Below are 19,301 nucleotides of genomic sequence, written 5' to 3'. Positions count from 1 at the left end.
ACGTTACTCATATACGTGGTTATAGATTACTATTTTTAAATATATAATTATTTTATTGTAACAATATTCTCATATTATTCAACAAAAAAAGGACTTAATCCATATATATCCAATGTTATGTAATTTCATCGTATATTTTTTTAATCTTGATCTTGTAGTGCACCAAACGTTAGATGTCACTCATTTCCGGAATATGATTTTAAAATGAAAATATTCGTTACTTAAACTTGGATTGCAGTTGTATTTTATTTAAAATACAATACAGATTAAAAATAAATGTATAAAATGACCAGCAAATTAATATTAACTTAAATTTAATATAAATATATACAAGATAATAATACTGTGCTTATAGTTCTTAAATGTATAACTATGACTGATGTCCCAACTATTACTATACATTACGTACACATGGTAAGTACATTGAAAGAAATAATACTAGTAAATGCATAATAAAGTATCTTACATTTGTAAATTTACCAAGCCTAATTATCAAGTTTAAAAACTCAATTACTGAATTATAGTTATTTTTTCGTCTTTGGGCACTCTAATATTGGGGGTGGTGGTGGAGTTGCTTCGCTGGGATTTCCTAACCAAACGGATTTACTGAATCGACCCTTTGTGATAGGTGCTTGCCATTTATTGATGCACATTACTGTAACTGTAGGCTTTTCTGCAGTGACTGTCGCTACAGTTACTGCTCTGAAAGTTAAATGACAATTAATTAAATAAGCAATTACATCTAATCACAAACGATCTACTTGTCAACTAATATACACATTTAGAGATAGGATAAAATAGAAGGGTGAAATACAATATATATGTATATATATATTGTATTTATTAATTAAAAAATATATTACAAATGAATGTTATGAAAAAATATATTTTTCACTCAATCATACAAAATATTATGCACTTTTAATTAATCTTATGAAAACATCCTTTATGAAGATATCAAATACTTCTCAAGATAGGAATAAATCAACGGTGCGTATGTTGCGTCATCAAAATTATTAAAAAAGAATTAATTACAAAGTGATATATACAATTGATACCTACGTTACTTAATGAAAAGACATAAATCAATGGAAGAGTGCATTGCTACAAACTGATAATAAATATAAATCGGCTTAGTGCTATTAGAAATAGAAACATAAAGTTGTTATAAAAGAAGAACAATTACTATCTTTATTACATAAATATAAATTCAATAGTTTTCATACAAAAAATGTACAGTTGTATGAAATAATAAAGAGCATGAAGCCATTAATTGTCGTAAAAAATAATTCATTATCTTTAATGCCAAGGCACTTGGTTTGGATGACTGATGGAACCCAATTTGTAGTACCTTGTTGTTGAAGGTGTTTGTTGCGTTCCAGTGGAGTGATTTGGTGGCGTTGCTGCTGTAGGAGTCTCAGCACTTTGAGCAGAAGTACCATCACCTTTCAAAACAGCTACACACTTCCAATTATTAATATAATTATCCTTCCATAATCGAACGCAACCATCGTCCCCTGAACTTGCCAAAATAGTTCCCATAATATTCCAGCATACGCGCCATACGGTAAAATCGTGATCAAAAAATTGTGCTGCTGTAGTAATCTCAAAGCGTGGTGCTCCACTTTGTACACTCTCTCTATATAAATAACAAATTTATTATAGAATCCATTACATATAATACTTGTTGTTCAGTATTTACTCATACTTACATCAAAGGCTTCAACGTAATTATTCGTACATCTTTCGTAGCAATAGCTAATGTATGAAAACTTCTACCTAAATTCGGAGCAAACGCAATATCGTGAACAGGATCAACTATAGTTAATGTTTCTGTTTTTGCCCATCTTCTACTACTTTCAGAATATTCGTATATAAACACTTTCCCGCCAGACGATGGATTTGAATCATCACTTCCAACTGCTATCATTGGAGGATGTAACCTAATATGCAAATTAATTAATAAGAGTTCAGATAATTACAGAATACAATTTCAATAAGTGTTCATCAAATTTTTACCTTGACAAAGATGGATTCCATGAGAGACAACTACATTGAAGCTTGCAGCTAATATCATGCTGGAGTGTCCACTGACTCAGGTTCATAACATCAGGAGCTTCATATATTCTAATTACTCCATCTTCGCTGCAAGTAGCTAATAAAAGACCAAGGGTTTTAGGTGCAAATTTCACGTCTGTAACTGACTTTCTGGAATCCACTAAATTTGTCCTTCTAACCCAATGTCTCATGCCACGTTCTCCAGGTCCTGATCCTTCCCCAACTGTTAAGAACCCATATAGTTTGAAAATAAATAATTACAACATAATAAATCAATACACTGAAAACACAACTGTCGAACAACTTCCAAAATAACTGTTGAAACATAAAAATCTATAAAATAAATTATAACGTCTTCATCACCATTTTAGTTACACTCCATAAAGCGTTTAGGTTCCATTTAGACTATACCTATTTCTTCCCACACAGCAGCAGTCCTGTCGAAGGAACACGTTGCAAGTACTTGACCAAACTCTGGATGTGCCCAAGTGACTTTCCACACGGAACCACTATGGGCTTTCCAGGATGCAGTCAGGTGCCAATTTCCATGTTCATCTTCATCCCATACCTACGTAAATTCGACAATCTTCACACATGACTACAACAACAAATCTACATAGTATGATGCATACAAATTTAGTACGAATCTATATAAAAACGTACATGCATTCATTATAAACTTCTTACTTTCACGAATTGATCACTGGAGCACGTTGCCATTCGTTGCCCATAAAAATCGTAAGCAATATCATGGATCAAGTCCTTGTGCTCCGCGTTAATGCTATGTGCTTCGAACATTTTTAATTTATTTAAATAGTACTATACAAAAGGAAGACCTCTGTCACTACCACGGAATTTTCGGAACTCTGCAGAGGTTAACACAACAGAAGTGAATCTGTTATATCAGAACAGAGGTTAATCTGTTGATAATGCTGAAAAATTTTTACACATTATGTATATCTACAGTAATTAGAGTGTTGAAAACATTTGTTTATATAATGCAGCGTACAAATATCACCGGTTAGAAACACTTACTTTATGTATTACTCGCACAGAATTTGTATACATTTAGAAATGGAGGGAAAACCTTCTTAGAACCAGTAAAAACTCATAAGAAGTTCTTCATCATTGTACAGTAATGGGACCTTCTCCTACACGCTTTTTTTACTCCCTAAGCTAGCGCACATATCCCCGCCATTTTGCCACGTACCCAATCCACAATGAATCTTGTCTCAATAGTGAATCGTCAGCCAATGAAAGTAAAGAAAATTTCTATGTTGATCCTCATTAACAGATTATGTTATGACCTACAGGCGTAAAGGAGTAGGGCACTGCATACAATAATCTTTCAATTCAAGAACCATATCTGGAGACAATTAAGCTAATGAATTGAGAGAATATAGCCAATTGTTGTGTTCTAATTGGAAGAATGATGCGAATTGCTGTGTTTTGATTGGGAAAATGTAGCGAATTGCTGTACTCTGATTGGCTGACGATTTACAGCTGAAAAGAGAGAAAATGGCGAGTAAGACAGCACGACATCAGCACAACACACGTGAAACGAGTCACATTACACCTATGTACATACATAGCTTGTCTCACTTTTTTCACGCATCCGTACTCCTGACGTTCATTGTACACAAACAGCGTAATATTGGTATTTTTTAAGTCGCGAGCCCAAATAATTTTTGCATTACCCTGAATGTTAGCATAAGAGAATGAACTAATGTTGCAAGTAAGCAGTGCAGGATTTATACCTTTTTTGAATGATACTTTGTGCTCGAAATACGACCCATTTTAATGTATAAATATAATTTAAAAAAACATTTTGGTGTTTCATATACATGTTTTCTTTAAAAAGGAAAGAGTAATAATTCAATTTATATACAACTGTATAGTACAACTATAACTAACTACATCCACCACAAACCTCAGGCAGATGTATATGTATATGACTTCCGATTATTTAAGTATACAATTAGTCCAAGGGATCCAAAGAACAAACTATGGTTTCAAATATTAAGAAACCAGAAATAAAGAGTGTATTACTGAAAGAAGTTCGATTTCATACGCGCACTAATGAGTTTGTTTCTTAAAACTCTTCAAGAAGTTTTTACCGTTAATCCGCGGTCGACCGCTACCCTTGGCGCGGAGGTAATCCGCAACCGTCAATATTATTTTCCTGGACTTATTTACTCGACTGTGTTCGAACACACGGTTGTGTTTTCGACATTTTCCGTCAATCTCTTTAATTCGAGATACTATTTCGGTGCAATATTTAATCGGTACATTTATCCACTGCGGTTTTTGATTATTTGGCCATTTTGCTAATTGCTCATTTGGCTATTCAGTCATTTTAATAATCGGTTATTTATTTAAACCGTCAATTGGCTAATCCATTACTTGCTAATCGCTCATTCGGTAATTTATCTATTCATTTCAACTTAATTATAGGATTGAGATACCGGAGTGTTTGGAAGTGCTCGCAAGTGTTCGGGAGTGTTTACGGCTGACTGTGTTGTGAAACCATGTCCACGGTGCAGAAATCGAGAAGCAATGATCCGAACTTCATCGTCGGGATATCTTCCTGTTCCAGGATTTGAAAGCAGCTCCATACTATCATCAAGTAGTGAGTCAATATTTAAAGAAATAATTTTTCCTATTATGGGAAATATTCCTCTCTATTTCTTTGCTTCTTATTACGAACTTATTATTAAACGTATTTGAACCTATTTTTAAACTATTATTATGAAATTATTATAAAATTATTAAACATATTTGAACATACATTACACATACATACATATGCATATCATTGAAATCATCCTAACCCGAAGAATTATTGACAGTTTTTAAAAAATATTTCCAGAGATTTGAGGTTTTATATTCATTGCACATCAGTAAATCACTAATCAATCAGAGCAAAGATAATTTTATATCAACCCTTGCTGGCATGGGTTACATAGTTAGTAAGAAAGCCGCTACACTGTAAAGCATTGTATGCAATGTCTGTAGGGATGCTAAGTCTGTGGTTAGACAGCTCCTTTCAATCAGAATCAGAATGGCAGAAATCGAGTGGCCGTGGCAATATAGTTTCCCTCCGTTTTTTACGTAAGTATTAAGTGATTATTGTGTAGTTTCAACAAAAACTGTAATACAGATTATTATAGTTGATATTGAAATGGTCAATGAAACATATTTATCTAAAAACTAAGAACACAAAAGTGTTTATGACAGTTTGAGGTTAAATGTCATTACACTCATTGATATATTTCTCGTTTAAGTTAGTTTTTAAGAAAAAAAGTCGCATGTAAAATATTCTTCACGTCGAATTTTACACTCCTCACGTAAGAAAAAGTAAAAATGATTTCATTCTAACTCGTTTATCTAATATTATGTTCGAGAGTATCTAATAATTGTTTACAATCGGCTTTTGTCTATTATGTATTGTACCACTTTTGAAATTTTTAGTCTTCAACCACATGCAGATACTAGAGCTAAACAAATATCAGCATGGAAGGGATTAATATTAGAATATTATCGTGTGACAAAGCAGTCCACTGTAGATATTCGAGAAATACACTCAAGCCCATTGTTCAGTAATACTGCAATTAATCGTATCCTTTATATAAAAGCAAATTATACATAAATAAAATTGTAAGGCTTTTATTTTGTATGCAAAAACAATTCGTAAATGAGAATGTAAATTATTTTTCCTTAAAATATGTGTTAGGAAAATTACCTTCAGAAGTTATTTCATTAGTATTAGAAGAATTAGAAAAGTCTGGAAATGCCAGTCCTATTGATAAGAATAAACAAAGATGGTTAGTTTATTGGCATACTTTAGAAGAATGGGGTGAGATGATTTATAATTGGGCACAAGAGAAAGGATTCTCTGGATCTGTGTGCACTTTATTCGAATTAACACAAGGAGAAGATACAGTGGATCAAGGTAAGTGTTTTTCCAAGAAATTGTTTCCTTGTAAGGAAACCAAAACTAAAACATTAATTATGTATTTCCAGAATTTCATGGACTGGATACAGAAGTATTAATTAGAGCTCTCAAGACTTTAGAAACAAATAAAAAAGCTGAATTAATTTTATTTGATGATAATCAAGGTGTAAAGTTCTTCTGAATAGGTAACTGTATAACAATAATTGTATACAAATTCTAAATATAAATTTGAAGAAATTAATAAGTGATAGCCTCATAACAGATTCATGAATTTGAGTATATTCAAAGTTTAATCACAAAATTAATTAAAAAAGTACATATTTAAGTATGTTTACAGGCTATTATTTCGTAGGACTTATTATTAATAAGATCTGTATAATAAATACTATATATGTACATAAATGAAGTATGTAGAAACAGTGTTGAAAATAATTTTTTATACTTGCTGTACTCAATAAATATGTGGAATGTTTTAACATTACAAGTTATATTGTATTCTGATCTCACATATGAGAACATAAGAATAACTGTCATAAATATTATTTTAACAATAGCAAACAAAAACAATGTATTTAGTACGTTCATGAGAAGTCGAATTTATGCTTTATCATATTACTTTAAAATTCTAAGTAAGTATCTTGCTAATAACATCTGACAATTATATAAGTATATATAGATTACTTTGTAAAATAAGATTTGCACCCAAAATGAATATACATTAGTACAAATAATTGACTATAAAGTATACAAAAAAGATACAAACACAGTAAAATTGTATTCATATGATATCATGGCAAAATTTTAGTGAAAGAAAAGGTTGGCAATTTATGCTTCAACTTTCCTTATTCTCGCTAATTCTATTGTTTCTTCTGGTAAAGTGACATTCGCTTCAAGTTCCTTTTTGCTCATATGTTCGACTACATAAGCTCCGAGTGCGTCGCATACAACGTTTATTGTTGTCCGGAAACGGTCCCTGTAAATGAATTTTTATAATCGATATAAAAATTTAAGATAATACTTTCCAGTTTAAAAAATAAAAAGAGGAGAAAAATGTACTAACAAAAGCCAATCGACCGCAATAATGAGTGTTACATCTTCAGCAGGCAGTCCTACAGTGTCTAAAACCATAACCATCGTAACAAGACCAGCTTGCGGAATACCAGCAGCTCCTATACTCGCCGCGGTAGCAGTTATACTGAAAAAATATATTACAATCATATAATGATTACATTCATGTTATTTTGTTTAAGTTTTTAGTTTCTTGATTTACCTGATACCAATTACATTTCCAAGAGACAATGAAACATTTCTAACTTGAGCTATAAATATGGCAGCCACAGCTTCGTATAATGCTGTTCCGTCCATATTAATAGTAGCACCGATCGGTACAACGAATCTTGTGATTCTAGGGTCTACACCAATGTTATCTAAGCACTGTATTGTTACTGGAAGGGTAGCAGTGCTGTAATTGCAATCATGCTTTCATAATTTCAAGCTCAGATGAATATAACACTATATAGCTTATATATACATATATTATAAACAGTTCACCTAGATGAAGTACCAAATGCAGTAGCCAAAACTTGGCCCATTTTCGCGAGCAGCTTGAATGGCAATTCTCTGGTACAAATGAAGAATATGAGGGAAAGAGTACCGCAACCATGAATAATCAGACCTAATAATACTGTGACGAAGTATAAACCTAGTTGCCCGACAATGGCACCGATATCTTCAATTTCTAACAGTTTAGAGGTAACAAGGAAGAGAACACCGATCGGGGAGATCCTACAAATGAGATCAATGTTAGAACATAGTTTACATAGACATGAAATGATGAACATACATATCATAGAACTTTATACCATATAACCCATTTAGTAATCAGCATAGATGCTTCAGCTAGAGTATCAAAGAAAGTTAACAGAGGCTTGCCAGCCTCTCCCATTTTGCTAATGGCTATACCAAACACAATTCCAAAAACTACCAAACCCAGAGTATTGGTACCGTCTCCATAGCTGGAGGATATTTCCCAATCTTGTAAAGTAGTAGCTGCGCAAAAAATCGTGAGGTCACGGAATCGCGTTGTGCAAGTACCGGAATCAGGTGTTTTCAATCTCTACTTACTATTTGTTTCATCCTCTGGTCTGATTAAGATAGTTCGGTACTGTAATAAAATAATAGTGAATTGAAATATAAGCAATTGTCGCTAAAGTTAAATCAATACAAAATAGTTGTAATTAACAAATATCTGACAGGTAAATTATTGAAAAGAGTTGCATACGTACTTGAGCAATGCATGCCTGTACAAGATTGGGAGGAAACACGTTTCTGTAAAACGAAAGGACATCACGAGATTGTACTAATGAATCATTGTAGGAAGACATTATGTAAATTTCTATACCTGACTAGATCTAGCAGAGTATCAACGGTAGTAACATTCCTAGGTGGTTTTACAGATTCATTTGTAGTTAGAGTGTGCGAGCTGAGCTGTCCAGGCTTAATAATTAACACGAGTATTATTCCAAGGACTACGGCGGATATGGTTGTCGACGCATAATAATAAATCGATCGTACACCTATCCTCCCTGCAAAATGAAACAAGATCATAATCTCGATCTATTTTCCTCTCTAATAGAAATACATTTAGAAATAGGTCTCTTCGTTGTACATAACGTAACAACTTCGTGCACACACAAAGTGATAAAGATTTATGCGTAATTAGCAGATTTCTTATCACAAGACGAAATATCGCGTTACTTCAGTTCTCAGAAGAGAGGAGCTGACAAAGAACTCGGTTAGCATTCGCTCGAAATGTAGAATATGATTGATTCAAAATAATGATCGAGTTATTAATAACAACATGTTCATATTTATCTGTAAGACATTTAAAAGTTTCTATCAGTGGATTCTTTCATGAAAAGGAGTCAAATCTTGCTGAAAAATTTCAATAATCGTGATTTTCGTATAAACAAATTTGTAAGCCCTTACAATCTGGAGTAATCAAATATTATGAACCACCGATTTCTGATAAGCATTATTTAAAAATAAAATTCTAGTAGAATCAAGGCAAATGACGTAATCTTTTGCAATTTATATTATCAAACAATAAGCTCGACTGTCGTATTGGGACTACAGGTGTGAAAGTTGTATGTTTAGTCTCGCACTTTAGAGTTATCAAATGTTCAAGATTAGTTCGGAACTATTTACAAAATTGACAAAATTTTTAGATAAATGTTTACAAGAATTAAAACCGATCGTTTGCAAATAAGCAGAAGAACCGGCTTCCTCAACAATCCGAAACGGTTTAGAAATCTGATGTGAAGTCTGCAGCAATTACCGGATAGACCAAGATCTAATCCCCCGATAGCGCTGACAATGCTAGCGACAATCAACGGTAGAATGAGAGCCTTCAGCATTCTGAGAAAAATGTCTCCTGGAAACTGGATGTACATAATCTCGCGCTTTGTCCATGGCTCATCTCTGGAGTTTCTCAAAATGAAGCCGAGAACAACTCCGGCCAAAACACCAGCCACCGTCAGCATCGTTAGCATGTTCTCTGACATACAGTTCTTCAATTTTTTTGGGTGCGCCATGTCGTCACCGTCTTATATCCTAAAACCAGAATCGTAACTACTGTTAAATGTAAAAATAAATAATCCATTAAGCGATGTTTATAATTAACAACGCATTAAACATCCGAAACGAGCATATTATTGTTCATTGTTTTCTAAATTGATCGCCGTATTTGATAAAAGCAATATCCAATTTACAATTTTTTAAACACTTATAAAGACACCTTTATAAGCCACATTTTTCTCTGTTATTATGAAAAAGAAATAATAATTACGTTTATCTTTGATTAGCGATACCTGTTATTGTAGAACAATTATCAATTAATTTCGACTGCCTCCAACGCTCATGGAAAACTTATGGAGCCGAATATAGGAACACGATTGAGAAATATATAATATAAAACAAGTTAGAAGTGGGTCAACAAGGTCTGCCATTTTCGATAGTGGGGAGAAGACTTTTGTGGCCAACTGTACATCACTGTTGTTTGTGGAGGAGGAACCGACGAATATTGTAATTCGCAGAAATGCATTACGTAAATTTTTCTACCGATATGATAACGAAATATGGCCTCGGGCCAGATTCTGTAGCTACGAACGGACCAACGGAGCATACCACGATTACTCGATTATCTTTTTATGTCGCACTTTTTATGGGACACGCGACATACGTATGATCGCGGACGATTAAAACATTTATACACGTTGTACTGAAAAGTCGTGATAAGACAAACAAGTCGATGTACGGATAAGGCAGACACTAAGTCGAGGCTAGCATAATACCGCTGCCGGTCGAGATTCACGGACAATCGGCGTAGGTAAAGACTAATTGCACTGACCATAGCGGTCAGCGGCCCGAGCACCCGATTATGCTAATTGTCTTTCTGTATGGACCGTTGGCTGTTGCTCGAGACGCGCAATCGATGCGTCTGTCCCGCTTGAATTCTCAATAAAAAAGTCTCTTTGGCTCCTCAAACAGTGTCCCAAGGCATACCACGCGTGATGGAATCCAATTACGCGAGATTTTTTCGCCGTTCTTGGAATATCTTTGCCGACAATTGAAAATATTGTTTCCACGTAGTTTTAGTCACGTCCTTGGCCATAAGCCAGGCAAAATGCATATTCTCTCGTTAGAATGTGCGAGTCCGTGCAGTTATCCAACATAATTGCAAAAGCGCAAAGGAAAAACAATCTGCAGGCCCCGTTGCGGTGCAGGTTCTATTGGTCCCGCATACTAATTGTCACTGTCAGCATGTAGAATATAATTAATTATATGCATAACGATCAATTACAATGAAATAAGTGTACGGTATGATCCTTTGTTCGAAATTATCGCCCTGGATCCAACGGCTTAGTTTTTCGCTGTATTAGGGAGACATTCTGTCAACAAAAAGATTTTAACAACCTAGCGAAGCAGTAAGATACAGATCGCAAGGTGACATGCTGTTGCATTTGATGAAGGTAAACAAGATACGGGCAAATTGATTGAATTATGAACTACAAGCTTGGCCCGGTTTCCTAATTCGAGCAGCGTCCGTTATTAAAAACATCGTGTAACAATGGATCACGGTGTTACTCGATCTTTAGGGTTCTCATGGAAATTCTAACATTGTTCAACCACATAACAAATGTTTTACATAATTAATATTACACAACGAGTATCGCATACATAAATTACGCTTGATCTGACGACGGCGCTCACGTTTTAAACGATTTGACTGACAAAACGATGGAAAGATGGGAGAGCGACCATAATCTTATGTACAATGGGGGTCAAAAGTTGTCGGGGGATAAAAATATGGATCATAAAGAGATCTCTATTTTCCATATCATTAAAGATACATGCGCGTAGACATTACTAATAACTGCACCACGGAACTGTAAGCTGACTCATTGGTTTACATAGATTAGTATTCATCAAGGATAAAAATGCGTACATCTCTGATGTTTTCTGAATTAAAAGCGAAACAATGGCTACACGGCTACCAGTAATCACTGCGTGTATCTCGAGGACTGATAATGATGTCCTTTAACGGAAACTACCGAAGAAGGGTACACGTGAAGAGGATCGGATGTACCGATAATTAATTACCGGAACAAATTGGTTAATAAAAAATAGTCAATGAACAGAGGATTTTCTTGTGTGCGCATCACCCACACATATACACACGCGTATGTATTTCTAGAAGCAACTGGTATCAACCGGTTCGAACTGTTCTGGAAATCTGCCTTTGGCGTTTCATTAGTCAACCAAATCGTTGCCGCAGAAAAATCTGATATTGTATTTTGCGTTTGGGTTTCGTCAGTTTTCTTGTTCTTCCGACGCTATCCAAAGACCAATCGTTCACGCGGCAACGTGGAAAACGTCCACGGTAATGACAACAACAATACGATTTTTGCGAAATGGCTAACGAGAAACACGATACCTACGGACGAGATCGAAATCGACCTTCGCTTTAGCGGGTTATTAGAGCGCGATTGGTTGATTCACCTACATACACTGTACATCTCGCCGGTAGGGTAAACGAAAGTGGGACCAAATGGCTACGAAACACACGTGCCATTCTTGTTTGAATCGTCGAGATCAAGAGCAGGAGGCAAAAGTAGCTCTCCTGCGCGCGCGCGCGCTCGTCTTACGCGCGATCTTCCAAAATTTCGAGTTTGACAGAACAAACTTAAAAAGGAGTCCAAATTGGAATTTACTGGTATAAATACGTACAATTTCGTTACTACTTTCTTTTTTCAATACTACTTTCTATAATGTCATTCGATAACGAGCTTCTTTGTTGCCATTCACAGAGAAGTTCAACTTTATCACATTTACGATCACAAACATTAGCTTAATGTTCCATAATATACTCGTTACATAATAAATAATAATCGATTGTTACCGACTAATGAATCATTGTTTATCTGGTCACTATTCAATTTCAAAGAATCGTGAGATCAAGTTTTATCGAGACGTTTCCACGAAGTATTTGAAAATTCAATAGTCGCGCCATTGTATACTAACGTTTCCGAGCTTTTAAATGTTTTGAATTTGAATTTTAGCATCACCGGTCCGAAGAAACGTTGGATTACGTCAGAGCGTACCATTTTAGCAGGGTACTGATAGTATTTTACTTTAGCAGGTTCTGATAGTATTCTACTGTGAAATACTATCTATGCTAGCTGCGAAAAAAGGAAACCGGAAGTTATAATCGCTCCTAACGAACTTCGTAGCTATTTTTATTACATTAATGAAGAAATGACGTGAGTTGTTCCTTTTTTATAATTGGGAGCGTTGTAAGCCTGGGGACAAACCATGCTGTCAGACAATTCCGGAGAAAAAGGTCCAACTAAACACAGTTGGGGCACGAGAATGGTTGTGGAGCTGTAGTGCACGTGTACAGAAACACAATATAGACGCGATTCATTAAACCGTTTATTCCTTCGCGACAGTAACAGATACACCCCACAATGCACAATAAGAAAATTTAGTCACCGTTCCCATTTAAAACTTTCAATTATCGCGAAACACGAGTGCACAACAGACGATATCTTGTTTCTGGATTTCCCGCACTCTTGTCGGTATGATGATGAACTTTATTGTTTTGAAAAGATTAACATTGTAGTAAAACGCTACTACTAGCAAATTCCTAACATGTAAATAACAAGAAAAATATTCATCATATAAATCATCGAATCTTTCCCCGAGATTATTTTTGCTCGACTCAGTCGGTAAAGTCGCAGACTTGCTATGTACATGTTTAAAGAAAAGAGAAAAAAAGAAAGGAAGAGTTTGTTAACTCACCCGCTGCGGTTCGAATATTATATCACGATCCCGTAGCAATGGCAGGATCAACAAGTTTCGATTGTGTCGCACTTTCTGCGCGTTGAATTGTCCTTATCAGGAGTATAAGGCACCTTTCGTTCGCGTGTTAGAGAGCGCGAAAGTCGTTCCCGCGGATGCAGTCGTGGTACTGTCGGCGCGCTCCGCTCTCGTGGAGTGCCGGCTTGCCCATGAGAACGGAGCCCTTCGTCGCGTGGATGCAACATGTGTGCGTCAGAGATCATGTATCTGCCTCTACCCCACCCCCCTTCCTTGAACATTCGCCACTATTCCAACTTCTCTGTTCACGCGTTCTCCATTCCTTTGCCCCCTTTCACCGAACTCCCGGGTACACGTCTTCCCCCGTTTATCGTCTTTCTCGATATGTATTTACCTTTGCACATACATATGTACATGTGACCGGGGCACAGCCACGACGTGTACGCGTGCCCCTGCTACTGGTAGTCGCGCTAACATGTTATAACCCGAGACTTGAATGAACGGCTAACACCGTGTATGGCAGCGGCAATCAATTCCGTACATTATGAAACACTAGAACGAACTGTCACAATAAGAAAACTACAGCGATAAACAGTCCATTAAATTTCAATTTAATCAGTATTATTTCAATAAAAGCAAGTAATACTATTTAAAATGGTCAACCACGATCGGACAATACGTACTAATATAACATAAAACATTATAAATAGAATGAACGGTAGGGCTTAACCTAATTGAAATGTATCTCTATGAACAAATGTTTCTGTGATGGTACCCTTAGATGTTTGACATAATGCTTGATATGGAAATTAATTTTTTTGCGGTTTTGAAAGAATTTCGCTGATTACTTATTTCCTTATTAAAAGATACTGCTAACGAAATTATGTAATACAAGTGAAACGAACTGTGTGTACGCAATACACGTCGTTCCATCAACGAGGATTTAATTAATGTACAATTTACAAAAATTGGTGTGAGAAATACTTGACCGCTAGGGACAATGTTTGTATAATTGGATTGAGGTCAGTCACGTGGCTATTTTAATTATTCTGTTTCCCCGGACCTCCTCCTTCTTCCTCGCATATTTGGCTAAATTTGTTTCACTCTTTTTGCTGTGCGTGAGTGGATTGAAGGAACTGACGAATGCCTGACGGTATCATACCGTTACGCGTATGTGCTACACAATGCCAACACTATTATACTTTAAAACTCAGAACGGTACTTTTTTTAAAAATAAAAGCTAAACATAATACATCTTTGAAACTTTAAAGAATAGAAGATTTGTTACTTACAAACGTTTATTGAAAAATTGACAATACTTATTTTAGTTTTATAAAAGTAAATCGAAGTCAAGTAATACTAAATTCTAGCAGTTGAGAAAAGAAAATATAGAGAGCCAAGTCTGAATGAAATTATGCTCAAAGAAAATTCAATGCATGATATAATCCTGATTAACGTAACACATTGTATGGCAAGGTACAAAATAAATGCACAATTTCATTCTTAACTAGTCGTATTGGAATCTCAAATCAATATCCACATTGTTCACGAATTTAAAACTTAAAGTCATACAAATGTTTTCAGTACATCATTCTTATTAAACATAAAAAATGATTATCCTAAGTGGAAAGACTTAAAGTATAACTTAACAGTAAATAAAAAAATTAGCACATACGTGCAAGGCACTGCAATCACAAGATCATCAGGATGGCCCTGACTCGATAAATTCTGAACAAAATTGTTAATTCTGCTGCAGAACTATGATTCTCTGAGAAAGAATGAACTAGAATGTTTCAGCGTTTCCACTTCTGTTACATTGAATGAAAATACCAAGTTGTTGTGGTAATTCCAAAATTAAGAACTATGTAAACTGCGATTAATATCTAAAACACTCTATAGACATATTTACAGAATACTTTGTTTTTGCGAATGATTTAGCAATAGTGAATATAGAAAGTTGTATCAATGTTATACTGAAAAATTTAAGAAAATTAATACTTGTTACTGTATTATCTAAAATTAGTAGATCACCAAATTTAGATGGTTGTAGCAGCTTTTCCAAAAGTTCGATACCAATAAAATTTTCAAGGTTGATACAATAGTTTGCCATGATAGTTAAGCTTTTCTATGAATATTAACAATGACCTGAAGGATTATTTACAAATTGGTATAGATAAGGTGAAGGAGTTAATTTTCTGGTGCCGGTGCTGGTGTTGTTATTTTCCTCTTAAAGAGCAAAATGTGTGGTTCTGGAATAATCAAGAAATTCAATTAAGATTTCTTATTATTAAGGAATTGCTTAGATTAGTCAAATTTGTTTGATAAATAATGTTTACCTGGTTTATGAATCATGTAATGTACCCATCCTTGGCTTTGTTGAACACCAATGGCTCTCCATTCTTGTTCTGATAGTAAATGGGTACTTGGCACAAACTTCACCAATTCTTTTGGCAGAACTACATGCCTGTGGAAATATTTTTTTATTAATGAAGAAATATATTTTCAAGTTTTCTGCCCCTAGTCTAATTTATGTATTTTCAGATTGTAATAATATGGAAACAATGAACATAGTTAAGAGAACTATTTATGCATGTAAAAAGGATATCCAAAATTTGAATTTAATTAATTAAGAATTCTGTTTTTTTTTATTTAAAAAGAACACTTCTTAAAGCTGAAATAAGTTACAACCACTTAATATTATCCCCTCCCTATAAGTAAATTCTTTGTTGCCTAGCTATTATCAGGATGCTGGACGTACGTCACGTACCACTAATTTATTCTCAGAAAACGTATCCGAAAAACGAACAAAGGAATTATTGTCAAACTCGGCAAAATAATGTCGTGATTACATTTCTGTTAAACAAAGACTCTTTACAGAAATTATAAACCACGACATTACGACAAACATACGTTTGACGATTTAGGCATATACACGAACCATAGAAAATGGCACAATTGACCAAAATCACAACCTAAATTCAATCACACACGCTACCGTTATTCCAACTAACCTGTATTCGTATTTATCGTCGTAATATTTATCCGAATAATGGATCTTGTTTGACATTGTGGCTCACTGACGGTACTCTTCTAGATTTTGAATACTAATTACGTATTCACCGATCGCGACGAAAAATCGTCTGTGAATTTTCGAAAACCTTCGGCTCGACTTCGTATACCGCACGATTTGAAAGTTTAACGGATGTAGTGTCAAAGAGAGTGGTGGGAGAGTACATACTTCGTATTCGTTGACAGTCTATACAATGAAATATTGTACGTATAGTTGAGTTTAAACAAATTTAAAAAATATTGCAATAAGTAAAGATACAGATCAGAATAATAAGGAAATAGTTATGTATTCATTATTTCTTTGTTTAGATATTGAAATTATATTCAATGGATTAGACATTGTATACAGTAGTATCTTTTCATCGCCTCTTCTTTCCAAGCGCTTTCAACCCCACCATTTTGATGCGCATCAAACTCGGCGCAGTTGGTTTAGAAAGACAGAAGAAGATGATCGAGAGAGACAGAAGAAAACAAACGAGTTCTATGTGTGAATATCCACACGGACACCCTAGGTCGTCTCATTTTACCGTGCTTTGCGGTCTCACTCTTATTACGCATCCATACCCATGGCGCTCCATCTAAAACACTTGAAATGATATTCGACCTGACTTTTCACCCTCCAGGATTTTTGACAATACGCTCTTTATTATTAAAAATTTGCAAAATAAAGTTGAAACTTGCATTTATATTCTCTTAAAAAGTCTACAAATATAATTTTTCTATTTCTTGAAACGAACTATTTCATCTATATATGCGTACAAATTATTCCGTCTATTTATTCAGACACTGCAAAATTATTCGAATCATAAAACGGATATGTAGGGTTATATTTATGCGAATCCATTGAAGACCAATTGAATTTCCATACTATGATCGGAATAACTTCATGGAACACTACTCTTCAATTTCTATGATACGAAATAAAGTTTCTGATGAGTTTCTTTCTTATGATTTTTTTGTTATAATTTCAAATTTTTTAGTCAAATGTTTAAGAACTTATTACTTTTTAAATGATTAAGTAAGTAAATTAAATTTGTAAAATTGTAAGTGAATTTAGGATATATGCGATTACGCGAGTTACGTGCGACGCGCTACGTGTTAATAACATTGTATGATGCATACGCAACATAAGCAACTAAGTATACTACTATTCATTCCTGCGAGTTCTTTTACATTGTATATAATTTTCGTATAAGTAACAGTGTCTTGCGCTTTTTAAGTTTGGTCTTCAGTGAAACGTAGCCATAGCAACACGTAGCACTCCTAATTACAAGGTTCGAATTGAAAGTGTATTTGTAGCGTAAACAAGACACGATCGCGGAGCCTCGCGGTTCGCCCTTATAGCTGCCAACATCTCGTGAAAGAGAGAGAGAAAGAACAAAACTTAGGACGAACGAAACACTCGGTGTACATTACTATGAATTCATTGTAATGCTAGAATAAAAAACGATGACTTAACTTTTTTATTTCTAATTTTTTCATACGTGAATTTTCTTTTTAATATATTGGTCAGATTCTTCCGATTAAAATGATATCAAACACGATATTCTTTACACCGTATTTATTCATTATGCGTATCAAGTAACTTATTTTATTTACGAAAAAAGCATTAGAAAACCCGATTCTTAAATATTTCAATTTATTGACATCCAGGAGAGAAGTGCCCAATTCAATAGACGTTTGTATCGGTAGACACATCATATTAACCTTGGAACTTGAAGAAATCTTGGAAAGAGAGGAAAACCAACCATAACCGTAAAAACAATTCTAAGGAGGATATGCAACAAAAAAATTATGCATAATATCAATGCACTTTTTGATGTATTAAATAACTAAATATAATAGAAATTATATTGCGTTTGATTTTACTTTAATCAGAAATATTTGTCCAATGTATGTCATGTTAATCTCATTTTAAGCAGAAAACTATCAGCAATGTGTTAAAAAAGAATTCAATTTTAAAATGTCGAAATTAAAGAAGTTATGTTATTGTATTATGAATTGTTTTCCGGGAATTCGAGTTAAAGGAGCCCGCGGCTTGTGTCGGCAACGTACGTATCACCGATTCCGTCGAACCTTAGTATCGAGTAGCGAAAAAATCGATAAATTACAGGTCCGTCGCTACAGTACATACATACTGTGATATTTAGAGACTACTGTATTTCATAATGTAGAGTATTTATAGTTTTTGCAATGTAATTTGAAGTAAAAGGGTTTATATTATTATAGGTAATAATATTTGTAAGAAATTGCTGTATATTACTTTATTTACCTCACTAAATGGCTGATAGCCATTTATGGCTATAAATATACAGTTAGTATTTCTTGTTACACAACCTGTAGAGTACATAAAACCAGTCAAATATTATCGATTGCCAAGAACATAAATACTAGTCATTAAAAAACTAACAGGTAATTATAGCCCTAAATCGCAGGTATGAAGTGTGCAGTAACGATCTGCGCAAAACCGTGATGGTAAAAGGATTTCGCTTGGACGCGAAAGTATGGCGCGAGATTTAAATTTCTGATTTACGGGCTACCTTATTCGTCTTCAGGCCTTTCTCACAGACTCTATTTAATAATAACAGTCCTTCCCAGGGCTTTAAATTCATGCAAACGAGTAAATTTGTTCTTATTCGCTTCAAGCATTCGCAAAAACATTGGACTGTGTGTCGAGATCCTACAGGGCGAAAAGAGTGAGACCGCAAGCATAGTAAAGTAAAATAAACTACATTAGTCGTCGGTGTGACTTCTTTTGCTTGTGTTGTGTTCTTTCGCTCACTCGCCACTTTCTCTCTTTGTCTAAAACTGTGGGGGCAGCACTATTATGCTGTGAAGC

The 19,301-nt window shown here is 34.6% G+C and overlaps 4 protein-coding genes across 8 annotated transcripts; 1 reads left to right on the top strand and 3 right to left on the bottom strand.

Moving 5' to 3' along the window:
* Positions 1 to 277: 277 nt before the first annotated feature.
* Nup44a (nuclear pore complex protein Nup44A) lies at positions 278 to 3,212 on the bottom strand. 5 transcript variants are annotated; one of them, XM_078178731.1, is made up of 7 exons: positions 3,094 to 3,212; positions 2,746 to 2,990; positions 2,470 to 2,656; positions 2,020 to 2,281; positions 1,713 to 1,943; positions 1,352 to 1,639; positions 278 to 702 (listed from the first exon to the last, which is right to left on the bottom strand). In XM_078178731.1, exons 4-7 carry the CDS (start codon positions 2,247 to 2,249, stop codon positions 525 to 527), a joined length of 927 nt encoding a protein of 308 aa, XP_078034857.1. In that variant the 5' UTR covers positions 2,250 to 2,281; positions 2,470 to 2,656; positions 2,746 to 2,990; positions 3,094 to 3,212; the 3' UTR covers positions 278 to 524. The 5 variants fall into 5 exon arrangements, with proteins under 5 accessions (XP_078034857.1, XP_078034854.1, XP_078034855.1 ...); XM_078178728.1 differs by having other exon boundaries at positions 2,470 to 2,626; XM_078178729.1 differs by lacking the exon at positions 3,094 to 3,212 and having other exon boundaries at positions 2,470 to 2,626; positions 2,722 to 2,854.
* A 1,856-nt stretch (positions 3,213 to 5,068) lies between these two features.
* On the top strand, positions 5,069 to 6,223 carry Vps25 (vacuolar protein sorting 25). The gene is made up of 4 exons (XM_078178975.1): positions 5,069 to 5,169; positions 5,530 to 5,675; positions 5,792 to 6,010; positions 6,082 to 6,223. The coding sequence occupies exons 1-4, from the start codon at positions 5,120 to 5,122 to the stop codon at positions 6,192 to 6,194; spliced, it is 528 nt and encodes a 175-aa protein (XP_078035101.1). The 5' UTR covers positions 5,069 to 5,119; the 3' UTR covers positions 6,195 to 6,223.
* Positions 6,031 to 13,606, bottom strand: Eaat1 (Excitatory amino acid transporter 1). Its single transcript, XM_078178974.1, has 10 exons — positions 13,376 to 13,606; positions 9,351 to 9,625; positions 8,415 to 8,598; positions 8,299 to 8,341; positions 8,138 to 8,177; positions 7,876 to 8,062; positions 7,565 to 7,798; positions 7,284 to 7,475; positions 7,074 to 7,208; positions 6,031 to 6,986 (listed from the first exon to the last, which is right to left on the bottom strand). Exons 2-10 carry the CDS (start codon positions 9,604 to 9,606, stop codon positions 6,839 to 6,841), a joined length of 1,419 nt encoding a protein of 472 aa, XP_078035100.1. The 5' UTR covers positions 9,607 to 9,625; positions 13,376 to 13,606; the 3' UTR covers positions 6,031 to 6,838.
* Positions 13,607 to 14,677: 1,071 nt separating this feature from the next.
* Positions 14,678 to 16,580, bottom strand: Cks30a (Cyclin-dependent kinase subunit 30A). The gene is made up of 3 exons (XM_078179258.1): positions 16,405 to 16,580; positions 15,730 to 15,857; positions 14,678 to 15,642 (listed from the first exon to the last, which is right to left on the bottom strand). The coding sequence occupies exons 1-3, from the start codon at positions 16,458 to 16,460 to the stop codon at positions 15,581 to 15,583; spliced, it is 246 nt and encodes an 81-aa protein (XP_078035384.1). The 5' UTR covers positions 16,461 to 16,580; the 3' UTR covers positions 14,678 to 15,580.
* Positions 16,581 to 19,301: the final 2,721 nt, after the last annotated feature.

Source organism: Augochlora pura, chromosome 4 (assembly GCF_028453695.1).
Source record: "Augochlora pura isolate Apur16 chromosome 4, APUR_v2.2.1, whole genome shotgun sequence".
Classification (NCBI taxonomy): Eukaryota; Metazoa; Arthropoda; class Insecta; order Hymenoptera; family Halictidae; genus Augochlora; species Augochlora pura.
The sequence above is the reverse complement of the archived record's forward strand: the minus strand, read 5'-3'. Positions and strand labels throughout refer to the sequence as shown.